At 39.5% G+C, this 22,556-nt stretch overlaps 2 protein-coding genes and 1 long non-coding RNA gene across 5 annotated transcripts; 1 reads left to right on the top strand and 2 right to left on the bottom strand.

Moving 5' to 3' along the window:
* Positions 1 to 4,500: 4,500 nt before the first annotated feature.
* LOC127753353 (uncharacterized) lies at positions 4,501 to 5,286 on the top strand. Its single transcript, XR_008012543.1, has 2 exons — positions 4,501 to 4,920; positions 5,087 to 5,286. It is a non-coding gene; the product is annotated as an uncharacterized LOC127753353 (long non-coding RNA).
* Positions 5,287 to 6,471: 1,185 nt separating this feature from the next.
* On the bottom strand, positions 6,472 to 11,062 carry LOC127785612 (probable E3 ubiquitin-protein ligase RHB1A). The gene is made up of 7 exons (XM_052313008.1): positions 10,923 to 11,062; positions 10,643 to 10,730; positions 8,935 to 9,070; positions 8,200 to 8,329; positions 7,975 to 8,112; positions 7,329 to 7,438; positions 6,472 to 7,002 (listed from the first exon to the last, which is right to left on the bottom strand). The coding sequence occupies exons 3-7, from the start codon at positions 8,995 to 8,997 to the stop codon at positions 6,973 to 6,975; spliced, it is 471 nt and encodes a 156-aa protein (XP_052168968.1). The 5' UTR covers positions 8,998 to 9,070; positions 10,643 to 10,730; positions 10,923 to 11,062; the 3' UTR covers positions 6,472 to 6,972.
* Positions 11,063 to 11,687: 625 nt separating this feature from the next.
* On the bottom strand, positions 11,688 to 18,414 carry LOC127753372 (uncharacterized). Of its 3 annotated transcripts, none has more exons than XR_008012545.1 (12): positions 18,252 to 18,414; positions 16,991 to 17,321; positions 16,714 to 16,888; positions 16,459 to 16,617; positions 15,958 to 16,054; positions 15,670 to 15,740; positions 14,919 to 14,970; positions 14,334 to 14,382; positions 14,112 to 14,249; positions 13,448 to 13,567; positions 13,058 to 13,359; positions 11,688 to 12,051 (listed from the first exon to the last, which is right to left on the bottom strand). XR_008012545.1 is itself a non-coding variant. In XM_052278850.1 (11 exons), exons 2-11 carry the CDS (start codon positions 17,188 to 17,190, stop codon positions 13,230 to 13,232), a joined length of 1,191 nt encoding a protein of 396 aa, XP_052134810.1. In that variant the 5' UTR covers positions 17,191 to 17,304; positions 18,252 to 18,413; the 3' UTR covers positions 12,069 to 13,229. The 3 variants fall into 3 exon arrangements, 1 of the variants encoding a protein (XP_052134810.1); XR_008012544.1 differs by having other exon boundaries at positions 16,991 to 17,304; positions 18,252 to 18,413; XM_052278850.1 differs by lacking the exon at positions 11,688 to 12,051 and having other exon boundaries at positions 12,069 to 13,359; positions 16,991 to 17,304; positions 18,252 to 18,413.
* Between the last annotated feature and the right edge of the window lie 4,142 nt (positions 18,415 to 22,556).

Raw genomic sequence — 22,556 nt, 5'->3', positions numbered from 1 at the left:
CTAGCTTGGACTATGAACAACGTTGTGTCAAGCTCTTCTAGCACTTCTACGGATGGAGAGAGGAAGTTATGGCAGAACATATGGAAGGCAGATGTCCAGTCGAAGGTGAAAGTGTTTGCATGGAAACTTGCTCAGAATAGACTACAACCTGGGAGAATAAGAGAAAAAGGCAGATAGAGGCAAGAGGCACATGTCCCATATGTGGCCAAGTGGAAGAGAGTAGTTTTCATGCAACTGTGGAATGCACCAAATCAAAAGCCCTAAGAGATACCTTGAGAAAATTTTGGTCATTGCCGGATGAAAAGGAGTTTGTTATGTCTAGGCTAGACTGGTTGCTGGTGCTGTTAGAATCTTTAAACAACAATGACAAAGCTCATGTTATGTATTTGCTTTGGAGAGCTTGGTTCCTGCGGAATGATTCGATTCACGGGGTGGGAGCAGCCAAAGTATATGATTCAGCTTTGTTCATTGTCAATTATGAGAACACACTATTACCAGTCCAGCAAACTTCTGATGATACGAAAGGAAAGGGAAAGATGTTTGCTGACAGAAGGGGAGAAGAACAGATTAAGGAAAAACAGACCTGCAAATGGGAATGTCCACGAGAAGTTTTTGCAAAAATGAATGTGGATGCTGCTTTCTTGGAGGAATCAGGTTTGTCAAGTGCAGGGATTATCGTCAGAGATTTCGGGGGCTCGTACTGCTGGCTTCGCACAAAACTCTGCATCGCTGCAATTCGGCTATGCAAGCAGAGGTGTTGGCCTGCTTGGAGGGCCTCAAAACGGCGATGGAATGGATACATATGCCCCTGATTCTGGAAACTGACAATGCTGAGGTTGCCAAGGCGTTGAAGGAGAGGACTCCTGTCAGATCGTCATGGGCGGCGACGACAGATGAAGCTAGGAATGCAATGCAATGCTTCCAATCTGTGCATGTGCACAACATAAAGAGAGAGGCTAATAGGGTTGCTCATTTACTTGCTAATATGGCTATGAGTTCAAGATCTTGTATGGAATGGAGATTGTGTGCTCCTGCAAGAATCCTGGACCTTCTAAACCAGGAATGTAACCCCGGTTTTAATCATTAATAAAGCTCTCTCTTTCATGTAAAAAAAAAGTATGTGGACGCAATTAAGCTTCATGATACTTACTTCTGATCTACCGTGGATTGTTAATTGGCGATTTTAATGAGGTTCTTTGGCAGGAAGAACATTTGTCTGCTACCTCCAGACCCGTGCTGCACAGATGTAAGCCTTTCGTGATACTCTAGAGGTCTGTGAGATTGGTAATCATAACCCAGCAAGGAAGGAGCAGAGTAAACAGTAAAGTGGGTGGCAAATCTATAATGGTGAATGGGATGAACAAATGATACGGAATATATATTTTCTTGCCTGCCGATGCTGTTGTTGTATTGAAAATTTGTACGTCACCTCGACAGGAAGGGGATTTCCTAGCCTGGCACCCAGAGAAAAGTGTTCAGCATATAAATTAGCGGTGAGTACAAAGATTATGGATTCGGGACATGGGGAATCCAGTGGCAGTAGAGATGGAAATCTCATGATCTGGAATGCTAGTATTTGGCAATGTCCGGTGCCTCAGAAATTTAATGAGAGGAAAAGAAACATAGAGATTAGAGAAGCATGATATGTGGCATGGCGCCGGAGAATATTTTCCATGCGCTCTGCCAGTGTCCTCATGCATATGATCGGTGGAATGCAATGAGGGAGGTCTGGATGCTTCCTGCACACGAGGATGTGAAATATACATGGAAGGATTGGCTCCTTTTAATTCTTACCAACCTATCTGAGCTAGAGCAAAGCTTGTAGTTTAATGTTGTTGTGGCACATATGGCATGTACACAATGATGTCACTCATGGTAGGCCCCTGCCGGTGAATATGGGAGCGCTCAGAAATAAAGTAGTCATAAGGCATGTACACAATGATGGCACAAACGGTCAGATAAAGTGTTTGGTGCAGCTCTAGCCCCTGCCGTTTCGTTGGTTTCCAGCCCCAAATAAAGTGAATATGGTAGCTAGAGCTATACCAAACATGCCCGTACATTGAGATGGAAGGAGCAATGAAAAATAGAAGCATTCATTCATTCAGGTTAGCTCTACTATGGACAATAGTTATAGAAGTAGGAAGCAGGTCACATTTACAGCTACATTGTTTCGTTTATGCATTTCCGTAAGACATGAACAAACAAAAAAAATTAGTGGGTAAATCTTATATATATATATATATATATATATATATATATATATATATATATATATATATATATATATATATATATATATGAAAATGGTTCTATACACCTCGGAGTATGTACACCTGCACTCATCCACCGTCGATATGTGATTAGCTTCGATGGATCCTGATATCGGATTAACGAGCGGACCCGTTTAACTTTTTGACGAGAAAAAAATTACGTACCCCTTAATTAAGCCACGGAAACCGGAATGACCTGAGTACAATTCCCCGTCCCTACCAGTGCATCGGATCCGAAAATCAGGTCACTGGGAGAGACCGTGATATACCATAACTCAGAGAAGGCGGCAGCGATTCATCCTCGATTCTGCAACAGCAGCGAGATTCATCGTTGATCCATGGCTGCGTTGCAGGTGACGGCGTGATCCATCGGCGTGGCGACCTGCACGCGCGGCGCGGCGGCGGTGTCGACCGATCGGCAACATCGTGCGGCGGAAATGCAGGTCATCGTCCTCCAAGGCAACGGCCCGACGGGACGGAACTAGTCGACGGTGCGATGCAGCAATAGCTGAACTAACCCAGGCGGCATCAATCACTCGTCGATCTCGCGCAACGCAAAGCCTTTTCGATGGCGACAATGCATTCGGCGATAGCCATACGAGATCGATCAGATCTTGTGTACAATCTGAGACACCAGAATGCATGATGATTGGCTGTGCCGATCTCCTGAAATCCATGACGATTGGTTCTTGCTTTTTAGTACATATATATGCTTTTGATGCGAACGGCAAACTGAGGAAATGATGCTGAAATCCTGACAGTAATGAAACCATCTTCGTTTTCTTTCGTTTTTGAAACATTCAGTTCATCCTCTTTATTGGCAGAATAGATCGATCGAGGATATGTCCCTTTGCAGTATATGCAATGCAATGACCATATCGTGCATGTATGTACCTCCATAATAATTAATTATGCACCCACGCATTTCAGGTTTAGATATATATACTACTGGTCTATTTCAGTATGTAGCTTATAGAAAAAAGAATCGGTATATGGAAGATCAGTGCCTACTAATAATAGTTCAATGTGATATATGTGTATTTTGCTGCCATGACAAGTACATACTGCTAGTAAATAAAAAAAAGACACTCCTATATACTATACTATACTAAACAGTATATACCTACTGACTAAATAAAAAACGGTATATACTCCCTAGCCGATCAATTTATTATATACTTGGAAAAACAGTTCATAATCCTTAACCGATCGATTTAATACAATAATAGATACTTGAAAAATATAGTATATACTGGATAAAAAAAATCAGTATATACATGACAAAAACAGTATATACTGCTAGTAAATAAAAAACAGTACATACTGCTAGTAAATTAAAAAAACAGTACATACCTAGTAAATAAAAAGAGGTATATACTACTGCTACTATACTAAACAGTATATACCTACTAACTAAATAAAAAACGTTACATACTTCCTAACCTACCAATATATTATATATTGGATACTTGAAAAAACAGTACATAATCCTTAACTAATTGATTTAATATAATATTGGATACTTGAAAATTTTAGTATATACTGGATTAAAAAATCAGTATATAATGGAAAAACAATCAGTACATGCATACTCTTTATACCAGTATATATATACCATTCTTAAGAAAAAGTAGTACATACTTCTACAAGAAAGTATATACTTCAAAAAAAAGAAAAATAATAAAACTAGTATAAACTTCTACAAGAAAAAGTATATCATTCCCTAGCTAAAGATATTATACTTATAGTGGTTACAAAGCAGTATTTATACGTACTACTACTATGTAAACACTACTACTGGAGTACGTAGTATACAATGCTACTGCTATTCAAAAATTAGTACGTATACACTAGTACTAATCCACGTGTTTGGATCAGTTCTGTGCATTTAAAATTTGTAATGCATGCACTCGATCAGTTAGTTGTGCATTAAAACTAAAAGAAAAGAAAATACATTGTTTTAAAACAGATCCGATTCACCGTGGCCCTATTAGATGCTATTGGATCATCAATTAACAAGAGGGAGTAGATACACCTGAGTGTACAGAAGAGTCGTCCTATATATATATGAAAATGATTCTATACTCCCAGGTGTACGTACTCCTGCCTTCTCCACCGTACATCAACACCATCGACGATCAAGCCAGTCCTCATCCTGCTATCGGATCCTCCCCTCAAAACCGTTTTGATTTTTCATTCTGAAAAAGGAATTCACCGTACTTTTTAATTATCGATCCCTACAAATCGGAAGCTCCAACGAACATCATGCATAAATCCAGTGGTGGCTGATTTGCCGCACCATTCGGCATTTGCAGGTTGGGTGCGTCTGCCCATGAGGCGACGGTGGCGGCGGCGGCGAGGTGTTGTCTACCGCGCAAGCGTCTTCCCAAGCCGCGAACACCACGGCGCTTCCTAGAGCATCTAGCTATCCTCCCTCCGGCATTCGGCATTTTACACCGTGATCGAGCAGCGCGCCGGCAGATCCAACCACCAAATCGGAGAAGCAAATTTGCATGCAGTTCGTCCACCTCCGCCGGCGGCTTCATATATATATCCGATCTATCGACTCAATTCCCACGCGATGGTGCAAAATTCTTCGTCCATGCATGCACGGGATATTCCTAGGCGCGCGATTGCTTCTGGTATCGAGGTTTGCCTCTCTTTTTCTATTTTTTTTCCTGTTAGATCTGTAGCTTGTACAGAGCTTAATTATCTTACATATGTGTTTACGTCTATTTCTAATACTTACCGATGAGGATGCAATTCTACATGAATGATTAATCCCCATAAGAAACTAATTTCTTTGGTGTGTGCAGATGCCGAGATGCGGTACGAGGACGACGAAGCTGACCATGGACGGGAAACCAGCGTCGATCGGCTGCAGCACAAGCTGCATATGAGGCTGCCAAAATTCACAGCGACCTAATGCTTTTGTTCGAAACTTCCTGAACTGAATAGATTCTGAATTTTGTCAGCATCACATATATATATATATACCGCCTCTTGTTTCTTTTTCTCTATTTCTGGACTAGTTGATTCTGAATCTTGTAAGAACGAGATCATATATACCTCTTATTTCACTTCTGTTTTTTTATATTTATGGAGGAATTTTGTATCATACCTCTGAATTTTGCACGTGAAAAGGCATATTATACTACGTACCCATGTGAAAAGCAATATACAGTTTATCTATGAACTAGTGGTATATACTACTAGCTAAATCTAAGAAATAGTGTATATACTTATTTAAGTAGTATATGCAGTATATACTGACCAAACCAAAAAAAAGCAGTATATGCACAGATACTGATCGAACAAACAAGTAGTATATATACTGACCAAACAAAAAAAGCAATATATATATGCAGATACTGATCGAACAATCAAGTAGTATCACCATGTGCAGTATATATTGAGCAAGCAAGAAAGCAGTACATACTCCTTTGCCGTTCGATTTAGTATATACTGGATACTTGAAAAAACAGTATATATAGTATATACTCCTTAACGTATCAATTTAGTATATACTGGATACTCGAAAAAAGTATATACTTCTAGTAAAAAAAGTGTATAATCCAAACAAATGCTTGACGTACGTGATTACAAATAAAGCAAACTAGCATATAAAAATAGTGCATGCTCTAATGAGACCTATACTGCACGTAATTAAAAAGTAGTATATGCAGGTACGTATTCAAAAATTAATGTATGCTCTTTTTTCAAACCATTTCGATAATATAAGCTCCACGTGTTTAGGGGATAGTTAAGTGCATTTAAATTTTGAAACACATGCACTCTCAGTCGGTTGTGCATTAAATCAAAACTAAAAGAAAATAAAATACCTTTTTAAAAAAAGCTGACTCACCGTGACCCTATTGGATGATCCAGTATGGGGGAGGGAGTATGTCATCCTATATATATATATATATCTGTGTGTGTGTGTCCTTAGTGATTCAAAAGCAAGTGATGTAAAATAATATACGATGAAAAAACCCCACATAATCAACTTCATAATTAAGTTCAAAAATTCAAATATTGGCTTATAAGCAGAACATGTCACTGTCAGAATCCAAATCAACATTTAACTTATGCTGAAGGAAAATGAAAGGGAGAGCTGATTTTGCCGAATGGACATATTTGGAGCCAGGAAAGAATCTCTTTGATACTCAAAAGAGATTAAAAAAAAAGAAGTCTGTGAATCTATAGGAAATAGGAAGGGATGTATTCAGGCGCTTGTCCAGCTAGGAGTATTATACAAATGAAGCCTAGACTAAGAGACTACGATCAATTTTTCTTTTTCACCTATGTTATGTATGATATACACAGACACTAACTGGATTAGAAGTGAAGTAACATTCGTCCTAAGTTTAAACAAAAAAGAGTTGATTTTTAATGTTTCGACTTTGAACCGAATGACTGAATGATCATGTGACCGGTATGTATATCGCATCCAAGCATTTTCCTAATCCTCCTGTTGCTACTTGCTATAAATTAGCCCAAGATTGGCAACAAAGGTACAAAACAGTGTTGGCCAGAACATTTCATGTCATTTGTCTCCTTAATTTCACTCCTTCCACCAAAAAAGACCAAACCAATGTCGAGAGCAGAGCAGTTGCTCATTGTGCTTCCCCATCAAATGACTTCTGCCAAACCGACTGAATAAGCATGGGCTTCAAGAGAGGATCCACCAGGGCCACCAAGGCTATTCATACATCGCATTTATCGTGGTTATCTGCAAGAAGGCATAGTCAGCTTACAGCAAATAAAGGCCATCTATTCCTCAAATAATTTCTTTCAAAGATGGAAATATTCAACTTAGGGGCTTTAGATTAACAGAAAAATAATTAATAAGACCATCAGAACAATCTCAAACATCAAAATTTGTATTCTTTAGCTTCAGATCGACTACCAACTTCCCCTGTAAGCATTCAGAATGGATTACCATACCCAAAAAAAACAACCTCCATAGTCCATAAAGGAAATGACAACAGAAAACACATCCATGGGCTACAACAAAAATGTGTTTAGCCTGACATAAATTGGTTTTGGTGCACTAACCTGGTCACAAACTGGGCAAGTTTCACTCCGCTCCATCCACTCAAGTATGCAGCAAAGATGAAAATGATGCTCACATTTAGTCATAGAGCGGGGATTTTCTTCATCATATTCTGGTGAATAACGAAAAACTGTTATTACAGGAATTCAATTGAGATTGAAGTGATAATCGGTGTATTAGAGGATCATCACAGCACATGTACATCAGAAAAGGCAGCAAACAATTTATAGCAGAATTCATAAAATGTTCCACTATTTAGGATTCTCTACCTACAAACCAGTCAAGTGTTCAAGCCATCGTTAGTGTCGATAATCAGTTCATATGATTACAGACTGCTGCGTATTGTGTGTAATGCACGAAAACAACAATCATAGGCCCATAGCACCGCCAATTAGACAGTTACATATTTGGCAGACTCTAGGCATTCTTTTCAGGGATTTGTCATTATTTCCTAACCATTTGTCATCACACCCAACTGAATGCATCTTATATAAGATTATGTTCCCACTAAAGTGAACTGACCTATTAAGCAAACAACAGTGGGATATAAGAGCAGTAAAACATGCGTATACCAACAAAGTAAACATAGTTTAATTAAGATCCTTTCAAATTGAAAGTAAATTATCCTATGCTCAAGAGAAACAGAACCTTCAAGACAGATTGGGCAAACATCCTCCTCATCAGGCTTATCTTCAGAGACACATTTTTGCAATGACTCATTATCATCCATCATTAAGGACTCCTTATGGTCATGAATTTTCCTCTTGATGCCTGTCTTCTCCAAATCTACATAAGAATGTGAAACTCTAAGCATTGATCCATAACATGGAGATTAATAAGCATTGCTCATTCTCAGAGATAAACAATTTTTACCAGGGTTATCTTTCAACACTAGACCAACATCATAAGGCAAAGGTGTAGGTGGTGCTCGGTAAGTGTCAGGAGTGGATGTATCCAGATTTTTGTCTATTGCGACAATTGTAGAGGCCGGATTTTGTTGATGCTGACAACACAAAGTGAAGAATATCAGTATCCTTGAGTTAACTTAGATGACAAACCAAGAATTTACAGTAGAAAGGCTGACGAGTAGAAGAAGCCGTCCCCATGTCAACATACTAATAAATCGTGATTCTTTAAAAATGTATGCAATTATCACATTAACTATATTAGAACAAATAGCACAAATGCATGGTGTCTAGAGAATTTGTAATGCTAAAGAATCAAGGACTGCAAAGAAAAGGAAATGTGTCCTAGTAGTAAAAGGCATTTCTTCTGTTGCATTGAAACCACAGAGGTAATACAAAATTTCTAGCATTCGGTTTTTGTTCGAATCTGCAGTGAACATTTCAGCAAATTCTAGCATACACTCAAATATCAGAACTCAGAACATTACAGAAGCAGAGGGGCTGGAACCAGAGACGCATTAACACAGAGCAGTTCATTTGGCTTTCATCTAATTGCAGCTAAGAAAAGGTGAACAAAAAGCACTGCTAACTGATTAATTCAGCCAAAAAATCTTGACATAATCATTATGCAATTTTCAAAAGCGTGATGCCAACAAAAGAGAGATAACATAATCAATAAAGAAAATTCAGCAGGTCTACATACATAGATATAAACTGGTGCTCCAACGGATGCGGATCTTGTCGATGAACAACAGCAACCACCCATTCTATAATTGTTGAAAGTTACTCCAGTATATCCTCTAGCAGCTGATATCACTAGAATTTCATCTCTCAAAGACCTACACAAAAACAGTCTTATATTGGTGCAGAAAAAACAAAAGGACATCATGCTTAGAAGATAAAGTATACATAAAACGAGATGACAAAAAAGCACCAATCAGTACACATGTATAAAACTGTGCAGAGAGCTTAGCAAGTGTTGTTCCCATGTGGAATTATAGGTTAAAATTGGTTATAATGATGATGATGAACTGATGATTTTTAATATCTCGCTCTATCAAAAATATAGTACTTCAATTTTGACAACTCCACTTACCGCGTAACATCAAAACCTGAAAATCAGACTAGGAAACAGGAATTCATCTCACTAGGGTGTGTACTACAGAAATTGACCAGAGGGTACATTCAGGAACCACAACATCACATGCTGAGTTCCACCAACCAAGCAAGATGACACAAAAAATCATCCTCTATAGATTATAGAAATGTATTATGTTTTGTCCTGTCTAATTTGTTTTACCACAAAAAGGTAAATAGCAGAGCCAGCAGCCCAGCACATGAGGACAAAAAAATGTACATACTATGCAGGGTACCAGCACATGAGCCCAGCATATGGCATACTCATATTATGAATAACAAAGTGGGATCAATTGACAGATTTAAAATTATACAGGGTACCAGGGAGAGGTTCAGTGCCAAAGCTTTAAAGCCTTGAACAAGGAAACCACTTTCTATTGGACAAGATATTGTCTGGAATTTGAGGAAGCCTGAGAAACTCATATGGAGTACCATCTTAAAGTAGTGAAATTTGTCACATATAGCATTGAGTAGTGTCTTAAAGTAGTGAAATTTGCTCTGATTACACTGCTATTGCTGCAATCAATTATGTGAAGGAACTAAAATGGTTTGGCACTAGAATGAATACCATGATGAATCTAGTCCCTCTGTTTCAAGGTTTCGCACAGCATAAAAAAACTAGTACTCAGCATCAACTTCCCTGGCAACTATAATCATCTCATTGATATAAAAAAAATGTGGCAAGGCAATGAAAATTTCCTGTTTCCTAGCAAAAGAAAACTTTTTCCTTGCTAGCAGTATCTACAAAATAAATCCTGCAGGCAGCAAGAACATCCAAATTGATAATGATAACCTTGACATTTTACTTGCATCCATCTTCATAGATTGTCATACAAGTTACAAAACCAAAATACGTCCTATCTCTAGATACCAAAAAATCAGAACACACTGAGAATACCACAGCAAACATCAGTGAAGAACAAAAATGCAGATCGAAAGCAAAAGCAGTGCAATTCGTCGTTACAGCGAGGAAGCTGCAGTCAATCAACCGAGTTGATCCGATCTTTCAACACAATTCGACCTCAGAAAGCAATCTAGGTAGGGCAAGAACGCAAACAAACTTGATCTGATCGCGTGAGCCGTGGTCCAGTTCAACTAGGAAGCAATCACAATTCACAACTAAGAGTTAAAAACAAAATTACAAACTTACTCACCAAGAATATACATAGCGCTTGGATTGAAGGGAACAAGAACTAGAATTAGTAGTACTAGTAGTAGCAGCAGTAGGAGATTCACACGGAAAGAAAAGGAAGAGGAGAAGCGGGCCACCATACCAGCGAAGAAGAGCTCGGCAGCTGAGCGAGCGAGCGAGCTAGGTTGGCGAACAAACCCCCTCCGCCTCCCTCCTCCGAACTGCTTCACCTAAAGAGAAGAGAAAGGCAAGATCGCGTGAGAAGACGACACAAGTCGGGGAGAAAAATTCCCCCACGCGAGACGAACTCCAAAGGCAGACGTCACCCCGCCCCACCCGCCCGGTGGATCGAACAGAAGGCGGCCGAGGGGAAAGGGTGATATCAGTAGTACTCAGTACTACTCGGTAGTAGTGGTCCGTACCCGAGGACGACGGCGGCGGCGGCGGAGGAGGAGGAGAAGCTGAGCCGGCGGCGGCGGCGAGCGGTGGCGTGGGGGAGTGGAGGAGAGAGAGAGAGGAGGAGGATAGTTTTGTGCACTTTCCCCTCCCCAAAATCCGGGGGTTGTGGGCCCCTATATGAGGAATGCAAATCGGAAGATTCACATTTCGCCCATTCTTTTCTCATTTTATTTATCATTTTTTCTCGATTTTCGTTAGCACGATTTTTAAAACTACGTTCTGTAAACGATTTTTAAAACTACGTTCTGTAAAATAAATAAGTTGTTTTAAAATAATTAAAACTTAATTAATTACATATTAATGTTTTTTCGTTTTGCGTGCGCTCAATCTCATTTTACTGCCTGCTTGACGGGATAATCAATTTTGTTGTTTCTAAAACAGAATTGCTAGAAAAATTCGACCAAACTTTATCCTTTTTCAGATGTGTAGTCATCAATCACCTTGACATTTGTGCATGAAGAGAAAAAATACTTTAAAAACACGGTTTTATTTGGATTCTTCGGGCTATTAAATAGCCCTCCAAAATCTTGCTATTTAGGAGTATTAAATGTATATTACTGACAAAACTCATTTCATAACCCCTACTTCCCCGTCCCAAAATGTAGCTACCTAGTACGGGATGTGACACTACCTGTACTACGAATCTGGGCAGCCGGTAGCTACATTTTGGGACGAGGCTGCCCAGATTCGTAGTACTAGGTAGTGTCACATCCCGTACTAGGTAGCTGCATTTTGAGACGAAGGAAGTAGGCTATTTTGCGAGACGAATCTAACGAGTTATATTAATCCATAGTTTATAGCAAATCATGGATTAATATACCTCGTTAGATTCGTCTCGCGGCAAAGCTCGCAGAGGTGGCGCTCGTGGAGGCGGCGCCGAGGCGGTGGTCGCGAACAAGGTGGAGGCAGTTGCGGGCGTGGATGAGATGGCAGCGCTCGCGGACGCGCGGCGGAGCTCGTGGAGGTGGCGGATGGCAAGGTGACGCTGTTCGCTGGTCCTAGGTGGGACGAGTTCGTCCGCCAGATTTTGCGGATCGGTTGGTCCCGGATATAAGAGTAATATTCCTCTTCAGGGACCAACCCATCCCATCCCTGCAACCAAACATTATCTTTAATGGTGATAAAAGTAATTTGTCTGACTCTTTAAGGATGGAGCAAGTATTATACTATCGTAGCACGCGCACTACCCATCATGCACGCACACAATCACATAATTCACATGGCATATCTATGTATCACACGCCCAATAGACACAAGTAAAAAAATAACAATGTTATAAATCAAACAGAAATTCTCTAATATTGTCGAGGAAAAAACATCCAAATTCAAAATCCTGTTACAAAGTTGTGTGCCAAAAATATCATATCAGAGGTAAATTGTCGCCAATTTTCCAATTCATGCCTCACTAGAGTGCGAACAATTTTTTTTTATTTTTAGGCCTTTTTATATTTTAATTTTATTAATAGACCATTAAAAAAATATTTCCAAATCTAAACCTTTTGGAGGCGTGACCAAATAACTCTGTCACACCGCGTGTAGCGGGCGTGACAATTTTATCCTGTCACGCCAGGCCAAATAACGCTGTCAAAACAACGAGAGTGGCGTGACAGTATTGTTTTGCCACGCCAGTTTGGCTGATGTGTCCAAAAGGTTTAGATCTTGGATGGGTTTATTTTTGAAACTAAAAATTAAAAAGGTTCAAAAAATAAAAAAAATTCCGTGCGAACATATACCACATTTTTCCTCAATCGACAAGGGAGAGATCTAAAACTTGACAAGCAAGATTTTTTTAAAAAAAAAATTCTTTAACTGTCATGCTGCGCCTACTGCGAATGGCGTGGTAGTTTTATTTTACCATACAGAAAGGCTAGCATGGCCAAAAGTTCAGATTTTAGAAATAAGTTTTAGAAGAGTTTATTTTTAAAATTAGAAAACAATGAAGTTCAAAAAATAATAAAAATTCGACAAGTTGAGACAAGACTTGCTACCAAAACAGCTATAATAACATGAACAGTTAGCACATAAACTGACTAATGAACCCAAAAAATTCTGAAAATTCATCCAAAGGCAAGTTAATAATTCAGCCATCTAGCACTACCTGTTTGTTCCTTCTTTCTTTCCAGGGATTTGCAAAAAGTTGTTCAGTCACTTGGATTTTCGAAGAGAGGGATTGTGGATTTGAATGAATCTAACTTGCAGCTTTCTCAATTTAGTTTGATGCAAGCCTCAAGAGGTCTAACAGTGTACATCTAGGGAGAAGTTAATCCTTGTTAGATCACAGCAGCTGCAAGATAAGCACGCCTGTCCTGAACAAACTGCTGCCGAAAGCGATCAAACTGTCCGGTTTTGATCGTGTCTCGTATCAACCGGAAAAAGCAAAGGTAATGATGTGTATTGTGTCTGCAAATTTTGCAAAAGCAAACAAATGTCACACTCATAATTTTATAAACCTACTAAAATGCGTCATTGAACTTCTGACATGACTTACATCTCCAGTAGAATCTGAGCCAGCATCTCATGGACATTGAGCAAATGATTAAGGTAAGCACGAGTGTGGTTCTGGCATGTGAAACAGCTACAGCTATCAACTATCCTTGACGTGTCTTTCCTGAAAAAAGGAACATATGTCCAAAAAAATATTCTAGATGTCAAAAATGCTTCAACATCAGTGAAGAAATGATAATTCTAAGCGCCTATTTGCCAAACCCACAACCTCAACTCAAGCCACAGATGGGCCGTTGATTCAAACTTAAAATAGTTGCCGATCCCATGGATGGGCCAGGGGTTCGAGCCTCCCAAGCAGGCCTATGTTGCCTAATTGGGCTCACATCAACAGTGGTGGTTGATATTTAGCGTACATAGAAGTCAGTGCTTCCACTTTTCATGAGCAATTCAATTTTAGTTGATTTTGCTAGATTCCCAATTCAAATTCAGCATTGATTGTATGACAAAATTTAAACAAAATATCCGAGAAGCATTTCTTCCGCAAACAACAACAATACAGTTCAAAATTATGACTAATAAAAAAAGTTTGTATGCCCAATATATAACTAAAACGATTTCTTGAAAGTATTTAACTACGTCCTTACCTTACTAATTAGTGTGCACAATAAAATGTATTTGATGCAATTTCTATAGAGCATGGGACCTACCGATATGTCGTTGCACGCAGATTAATCTTTGTAAAATCTCCATCACTACTGTTGAGTGAACCATTCTGCATCTCTTTTCCAACCATGTCAATGGGGAAGATCAATGCGAAACCACCCATAGTAAGTTGGTAAATGTACCTGTCAAATTATGAAAAAACCAACTGGTTAAACCAAGCTAATAAAACTACAATGCTACAAGAGAATGGTAAATAATGTACATACGTGGAGTCAAAGAGGTCGATACCAGCAGCTACACCCTCCAAGACCTCCTCTACAAGAGATAAAACGTACCAAAATGGTCAAACCTGTTAAAGATGCAAGAGCTTCCTATATGTAACATTAGTTGTCTAATGGACGACTCGGAACGGGCTAGGTGCAGCCTTCATGGAAAAACGAAAGGGTAATTTTATTTCTAAACCACTACAGTTATCAGAAGAGTAAGCAAAACATGCGGCGAGGTGTATTGATGAAGAAGCCAAAAACAATCAATGGGATCTGTATAAAAGCCATTAGGCCTTAAAGTTCAGCAGGAAGCACAACCTAAACCAAATCTCCTGCTTACTGGACAAGAGACATCACAGACACCTGGAAGACTAAGCCTGGAGGCAAGCTAGATGTAGCTTTAACATGGTCTTTCAGAAAACCATGCTAATCTTGCAGTGATGGTTCAGTTGATGGCTTGATGCAGAAGCCAAAAACAACCAGCAACCTCTAGATGGAAGCCCTAGGATGGAAACTAACAGCACAAACACAACCAAGTATAAATTTGCTGCCTACTGGACAAGAGAGAAGAGACATCACAAGCACCTGGAAGACCAAGCCTAGAGACAACTCGAGGTTTCTCCGGAGGCAAGCAACCCTGAAAGAATAAAGTAAAATGTACAGTTGTACAGAAATAAATTACACTGCTTGATAAATTTATGCAAAACATATAAAATGTATGAAGAACAATGGCTTCTGCTTGTTAACTACAACTATGAAGTACAATCAACCGCAATCTGATACTAGTGCAAATGACAGTTTGGAGTTTTTAACTCTTTACGATGCTATAACATGAAAACAGGTTAGATATAATCATTCAACACTTCCTTCAAAAAAATTCCTACAAAATAGTTTGATGCTTCGTCATGTAAAATCAACAATTGTTGACTCCCAGAGACAACTAAAGTAAATGATGTTACACAGCCTAAAAAAGAAAGAAAGAAGTAGATCATGTGACATTGAAGTTGTGCTATAGTATTGCTTAGTATGGCCCATGTCAGCATGGAAGCTCATAAAGGTTAGTGCTGCATTATTACTTTTGCCTGACTTCACTCTTGCAGGTTATCATATTCATGGTCTTTTTACATGTAAAATGCTTCCTTAACAAATGATCAGCAAATGCAAGATAGGCGTAGAGACAGCAACTTTGCACAAATACCATCCAAGATTGACAAATAAAAAGATTCAACCAACCTTCGGTACATAAAAATAACAAATTGCATGTCAACAATACATTAAGGGCATTATAGAATCAATTGTGTTTCAGTGATTACTGGGTAAAGAATACTATTCTCACCACTGCAGCATCGAGTATACTGCAACGTTCTTCAGGACTGTCTCCAAGGCCCAACCCTCCTATCCAAAAACCTGCATAAAACTTTGAAACAATAAGTTCAGTGGATGGAACATATAATGGTTTATCTGAGTAATTTAAATTTGAAGTATCATAAAGAGTCACATTTACTGAATCGACAATGGTGCAAAGCTGAGAAAATGTTATACTCCATCCTTGTCACAAGAAACAAGTAAGAAAGGAAGTATAACTACTGAAAGTTAATGGTGTTGAGTGATAAATGAAAATAACCTGACACATTCCTCTTTGACACTTCAGTGGCACATAGCTTCCGTTGTTCTACACTAGATCCACCCACAACTACACCTAAAGTATTTGCACCAGAATCCTGCATGGATCAGTCCGACAAAACTAAAAACATTTTCAGTAATGCAAAGCAACTGCATGAGCTTGATGATGATATTCTATTAATACATGTAAAAAAGAACATGTGTATGATACAGACATCAGAGAGGGAAAGAAAATCTGATAAGGTGATATTACAGATAATTTACATTTTATTTCTTATTATTCCTGTAGTTTTGTGACAAGATACTTGCACTAGACGCCTTCAAGCATGTAGCAACATCTCAGTTAATTACATTAGTACTTAGGTTCTCTAAACTTAAAATTAGTCCGAGAAGTTTCACTTTTGACATAACTCAAAAGGAAGTCATAAAATCTAAAAAGGCATATGACTAAAATTCAGGAAGATACACTAAACACTTCAGCTGAATATAGATTAACTCATACCTCATCCAAAGCAATACACGCATCAAGCCAGCGTAACGTGCGCTCAACAGATACTTTATTTCGTTTCTCAGTAACCCAGGCTGGAACCTCATCTGCCAAACTTGCCCACAAATTAGGCTTCATGCAGGAAATCAATTCCATATAATCTGATGGTTTGACCTTAAAACATTTGAAGGAAGTTGATTAGTTGAACATAAAAAGACTCTAAATATGCATCCACAAAATTTGGAGAAAGAAATTACTAGAGCTACCAACCAGTCTTCGGCCAGCTGGTGTTTCAAAGGAAGCACCAAATTTATTGCTTGCTTCACTTGTTGGTAAACTCTCGATAGAATCACCAGCTGCGGCTATGAGGACATGATCAGGAAGACCCAACATATGATGCAAACCACCAATATTTGATATTGTTTTTGATGGAGGGCCTTCCATACTGAAAAAACAAAGGAAGGTGATCAAATTCACTAGAAGAAACAGACCACCCAGCTCCTGGAGAGAGGCCCTTACACCAGGGAATACAAGGATGGGAACTTACAAATGGGTAGGGCACACATGGAGAAAGAGAGAGTCAGGGAGAGGGAGGGATGCAAGGAGATCACGGGACACAAATGCTGGAAGCCCCTTGCGTGTGGACAGAAGCAGCGCTGGTGTTTCAATGTTACTGCCAGCAATCTGGAGCATGCCTGCCCGTGCCTTTGCCCCACCACCACATACTTTTGTCACCGCAAACCGCATCCTGCTGTTCAGGACACCTCACTTTGCCGTGGTGCACTACCAGTGGTATACTACTATCACGTTCACTTGGTTATTTCTCCTGATGTACCTGTTTTGCAAATAGGATAAATTACCCTGCACAAGCAGAAATTCTGCACTCATCAGTTAGTGGAAAGCAGGGCAAAAACATGATAAGGCAACATGCTCAAATGGGCAATGACAGCTTGGGAGCACATTTTCTTCAGCAATTTGACATGTCTAGCTAAAGAAAGATATAATATCCATCTTAATTCTGTTTCAGTAAGCCCTAGTGAACTGAGCAATAATGTACTTCGATGCCCATAACAGCCATAGATATGAACTTTCCCTGACATTGCTTCAGTACAACAAATTACAATAGCAAAGATATGTGAATAAACAATAAAATACAAAGGTTATGTTTTCACACACAAAATTGACCTGACATAAGTTGGTCGAGGGCGTGGATGTACGCCCAGACCACCCAAGTTCAAGCCCTCGTCGAGGCGAATTTGGGTGCATGTTTCTTCCTAATCAAAACAACAGGCAACCTAATTCCTCCTAGGTTGGTCGATTTTCAGTCATAATATCCATCAACTCAAATGTTTAACCATTGTTAAGCTTGTAAATACTACTGAACCCATTTTCTAATAGTACTTAAGCATATTTTGCGTGGGATTGCAATTCATAACCAGAGCAGCCATCTTGGTCCATACATTTAGCTTGACTATGCATTCTCACTTGAACTTGAACATAAATGGACTCAAAAACTAATCAAGGGTTTATTTGACAAGTGGGGAGTGGGGGGGGGGGGGGGGGGAGAACAATCCAAATAGGGATTGGGTCGGTCAATCCACCTCCCAAAACCCAACCCCCTGAATCCATCGTTTGGTAGGAAGCTCAATTGCAACCTATGAACATATTCAGCGAGCACAAAATTTGTCATCCCCATTCTGCCTCTCTGCCCTCTCCCTCAGACCCTCACTGCCCCATCAGCAACAGCTATGGCGGAAACAAATCGGGGAAGGGAGAGAAGAAGGAGGAGGGAGACGACGGCGACTAACTTGACAAAGAGCCGCCACGCCACCGCCGCCGCCGCCGCCGCCGCCGTCGTCGCAGGGGAGGAGGAGGACGGGGAGTCGGGAGAGCAACGACGAGGGTTTTGTTTTTTCTTTTTTTTTTTTCCTCGATGGCAAGTACTTTGTTTAGAAGGCCCAATTTCAGCCCTCTGGCCCAGATTGACAGGAATGGACTGTGAAAGGAGAAAGTTCTACATTATGGATCGAATTCTGCAAAACAGGTATAGAAAATCCCCTCCTATTATTAAAACCAGTGAAAATCGATTCTCTGGATAGCTTGGATGACGATTTCGTTCTACGTGGTGCCCAATAAATTTATGATACAAAACTGGGCTCCCAAAGAAAATCACAAATGGTTTTGTAGTTGGGGTTTATGGTTGAGGTACGTGAAAGAACTTTGTTCCTACTACAAGGTAAAGGTCACCACTAATTTCGCAATGGGCGCCCGGAGAAGGTCACAAGTTGCAACGAGTACTCAGGCCAGCATAAAAATGTTACGTGCTGATGGCTTCAACTCTTTCATTGCTGATGCAAATCTGAGAGAGTTACACAGACTGGGTAATAGGTTTACATGGTCCAACAATCAAGGAGATCCAGTGAGAGAGGTTCTGGATAGAATTTTGGTCTCTGCTGGTTGGGAGCAGTTATACCCATTTACTATTGTAAAGAGTTTGCTGAGAGTGGGATTTGATCACAATCCCATTGTGGTTGAACTAGAGGGGTCTCATTCACATCTGAATAAAAGAGGATTCAGATTTGAAAGAGCTTGGCTATCTCAGGAAGGTTTTAAAAGCTGGGTGATAGAAAACTGGCCTGAGAGAAGGAAACAAAAAATTTTAGATCACTGGAATTGTCAAGGGACAATCCTAAGAAGGAAAATGAGAGGGTGGAAATTAAATTCAGATACTGAACTCAAGAAGGCAAAAGCAGAGTTGCAAAAAGATTTACAACAGATTGAGAATACTGCTGATCTTAGACGGTTGACTACTGAAGAATGGGGTCAGAGATATTTCCTGGAGGATAAATTAAATCAGATATATCAGGTTGAGGAAAGATACTGGCAGGAAAGAAGTGGGGAGAAGTGGTTACTTGAGGGTGATGCAAATACAAGTTTTTTCCATGGGGTTGCTAATGGCAGGAGGAGAAAAAGTACTATTAGAGCGCTGGAGGATAATGGGAGACAGATTGAAGAACCGGCAGAGCTCAAAGAACACATATATCAATTTTATAAAAGTTTGTTTGGCTCTGAAGATCCACCAAATGTCTTCTTAAGTCAGAACATGTGGGCTACCCAGGGGAGGCTGACCACAGAAGATAATTATCTTATTTCAAAACCCTTCACTGAAGAAGAGATTGAGAAAGCTCTGAAAGAGATGAAAACTAACACAGCTCCGGGTCCTGATGGTCTGCCAGTGTGCTTTTATAAAGAATTTTGGCCTCAATTGAAAGGACAAATAAAAGAGATGGCTGATTGTCTATATGAGGGAGCCTTGGAACTTTGGAGACTGAATTATGGAGTGATTACTTTGATTCCAAAAGTGAAGGACGCTAATAATATCAGGGCATTTAGACCCATTTGCCTGTCAAATATTTGCTTCAAAATCTTAACTAAAATATTGGCAAATCAGCTTTCTTTGGTAGCAAACAAGTTAATAGGGGAGAACCAGACTGCCTTTATCCCAGGGAGGAATATTCTAGATGGAATTGTAATTTTACACGAGGTCTTGCATGAGCTAAGACGAAAACATAGTGCTGGTATTATCCTCAAACTTGATTTCGAAAAGGCCTATGACAAAGTTCAATGGAGCTTCTTGTTTGATGTTCTGAAGAAGAAAGACTTTTGTGAAAAGTGGATTGACTGGGTTAAAGCAGCAACCTTGAATGGGAGAGTGGCTATCAACATCAATGGAGAAGTGGAAAACTTCTTTAAAACTTATAGGGGGGTAAGACAGGGAGATCCTCTTTCTCCACTCTTGTTCAACCTAGTTGCTGATGCCTTATCAGAAATGCTGAATAAAGCAAAAGAGGCTGGTCATCTGGAAGGCTTGGTTCCTCATTTAGTACCTGGGGGTTTAACACATTTGCAATATGCAGATGATACAATTCTCTTCCTAACCAACTCAGAAAAGAACATTGTGACAATCAAATTTCTACTGTACTGCTATGAGGCTATGTCAGGGATGAGAATCAATTACCAAAAGAGTGAGGTGATTGTTATTGGGGGAGATGACGAGGAAACTAAGAGGGTGGCAGATTTATTTAATTGCAAACCTGGGGCTCTTCCTATTACTTATTTAGGGATACCTATAAGTGATAGGAAATTAAAAGCCTCAGAACTTAATCTTCCTGCTGATAAGATTGAGAGGAGACTAGCCACATGGAAATGTGAGTTCTTGTCATACGGGGGGAGGACAATTCTGATAAATTCTTGTCTTAGCAGTGTACCCATGTACATGATGGGATTTTACCTGCTACCTGAGCTAGTGCATCACAAAATGGATTCCATTAGAGCCAGATTCTTTTGGGAGGGTTTGGAGAGAAAGAAGAAGTATCACATGCTAAAATGGGATGCTTTAAGCCGACCCAAAGACTTTGGTGGACTTGGATTTATCAACACAAGAATGATGAATAAAGCTTTGCTTTGCAAGTGGATTTTTAAACTGGAGTCTGGTGCTGATGACCCTTGCTGCAGGTTACTCAGGAGGAAATACATGAATAGAGGGGGTGGTTTTTTTCAATCTTCTGCTGAGAAGAGTTCTCAATTCTGGAAAGGTTTACATGAGGTGAAAAAGTGGATGGATTTGGGGAGTAGATATATCCTGGGAGATGGGAAATCAGTCAGATTTTGGGATGATGTTTGGATGGGTGATGTTCCTTTGAAAACTCAGTTCCCTATGATATATGATATATGCTCTAATACTTAAAACAGTGTGAGACAGATGTATAATGGAGGGGAGTGGCAGATTGATGTCAGAAGATCAATAACAGCCAGAGAGATAGAAGAATGGAATTATTTACATAACAAATTAGGGGAGATTCGATTAAATTCTGAAAAAGATGTTATGAGATGGAGTTTGACTAAATCTGGAAATTTCACTACTAAGTCCTTATACAGAGAACTAAGTTTTGGAGGGGTGAGGGATGTGGTGTTACATGATCTATGGAAGTCTCCAGTTCCTCTTAAGAATAAAATTTTTTTCTGGTTGACAATGAAAGGGAGAATACAGGCAGCCAGTCAGTTAAAAAAGATGAACTGGAAAGGGAGCCCAAACTGCAAATTGTGTGGTTCTGAGGAGGATGCTGATCACCTCTTGTTTAAATGTGCTCCTGCACAATTTCTGTGGTGTTGTGTTAGGGATGCTTTTAATTGGAATAGAATTCCGAAATCTAGAACTGATCTGTACGATATCCTACTCAATAAGGCGGGAATAAGAGGGGGATCTGGTTTATGATTTTTACCGCGTGCTTTTGGTCCTTATGGACTGTGAGAAATGACTGGGTTTTCAACAATAAAGTGTTAACAGATGTTATCTGTTTGCCTCATAAAGTCATTTGTTTTTTGTCACAGTGGAGAAGCTTGGTTCCTATGAAGCTGAGGGGAGACTTGGACGTGTTGAAGGACTTGCTGCTTGTCAGTATCCGCGGGATCGAATGTCATGCCACCGCTGATGCTTCTGGGCATGACCTGATAAGTTAGCTGTTGTTCCTGGGTTTGGGGTAGTTTCTTTTGTTCGAGCCTGCGAGCTCATGGTACCTCAGATTTGCAAGCTAGTAATCCTAGCCCTGTCTTTCCTTTTTTTGTTGTTGGACTTTGTATGAACCTGTTATGCTTTCAATATAAAGCTGGGCTTGAGGCCTTTTCTCTAAAAAAAAATGTCACGTGCAAACACTATTTCTTTGTTACAGTTACAATCCACTAACTACATTAATCCTATATATTTTGAAGTTCATCCTCATTAAGGTTGGTTCAGTTGGAAACTCCTTCACACGAAAAACAAAACAACATATTAATGTATGATCAATTGAGTATTAGCTATTTTTTTTAAAAAAGAATAATATAATTTTTAAAGTAGCTTTGATATATAAATTCTTTTGCAAAAAAGTACCATTTAGCAATTTAGAAAAACGTGCGTACGAAAAACGATGTGGGTAGAATTGGGAACTCACACAAAAGAATACAATCTAAGGGCCCCTTTGATTTGTAGGAAAAGTGTAGGAAATTTGAAGGATTTCAATCCTATGGAAAAATTCCTATGAAAGCCTTTGAAACAAAAGATTGAATCCTATACT

This window comes from Oryza glaberrima, chromosome 10, assembly GCF_000147395.1.
Source record: "Oryza glaberrima chromosome 10, OglaRS2, whole genome shotgun sequence".
NCBI classification, from domain to species: Eukaryota; Viridiplantae; Streptophyta; class Magnoliopsida; order Poales; family Poaceae; genus Oryza; species Oryza glaberrima.
The sequence above is the reverse complement of the archived record's forward strand: the minus strand, read 5'-3'. Positions and strand labels throughout refer to the sequence as shown.

Coding starts and splice junctions, on each gene's coding strand:
- LOC127785612 (XM_052313008.1), bottom strand. CDS start 8,997: ATGGGTGGTTGCTGTTGTTCATCGACAAGATCCGCATCCGTTGGAGCA. Junction 8,330..8,934: donor GAGCACCAGTTTATATCTAT/GTATGTAGACCT, acceptor TTGTGTTGTCAG/CATCAACAAAATCCGGCCTC. Junction 8,113..8,199: donor AGTGTTGAAAGATAACCCTG/GTAAAAATTGTT, acceptor ATTCTTATGTAG/ATTTGGAGAAGACAGGCATC.
- LOC127753372 (XM_052278850.1), bottom strand. CDS start 17,190: ATGCGGTTTGCGGTGACAAAAGTATGTGGTGGTGGGGCAAAGGCACGG. Junction 16,055..16,458: donor CGTGTATTGCTTTGGATGAG/GTATGAGTTAAT, acceptor TGATCCATGCAG/GATTCTGGTGCAAATACTTT. Junction 13,360..13,447: donor GCTCAGATTCTACTGGAGAT/GTAAGTCATGTC, acceptor CAAAATTTGCAG/ACACAATACACATCATTACC.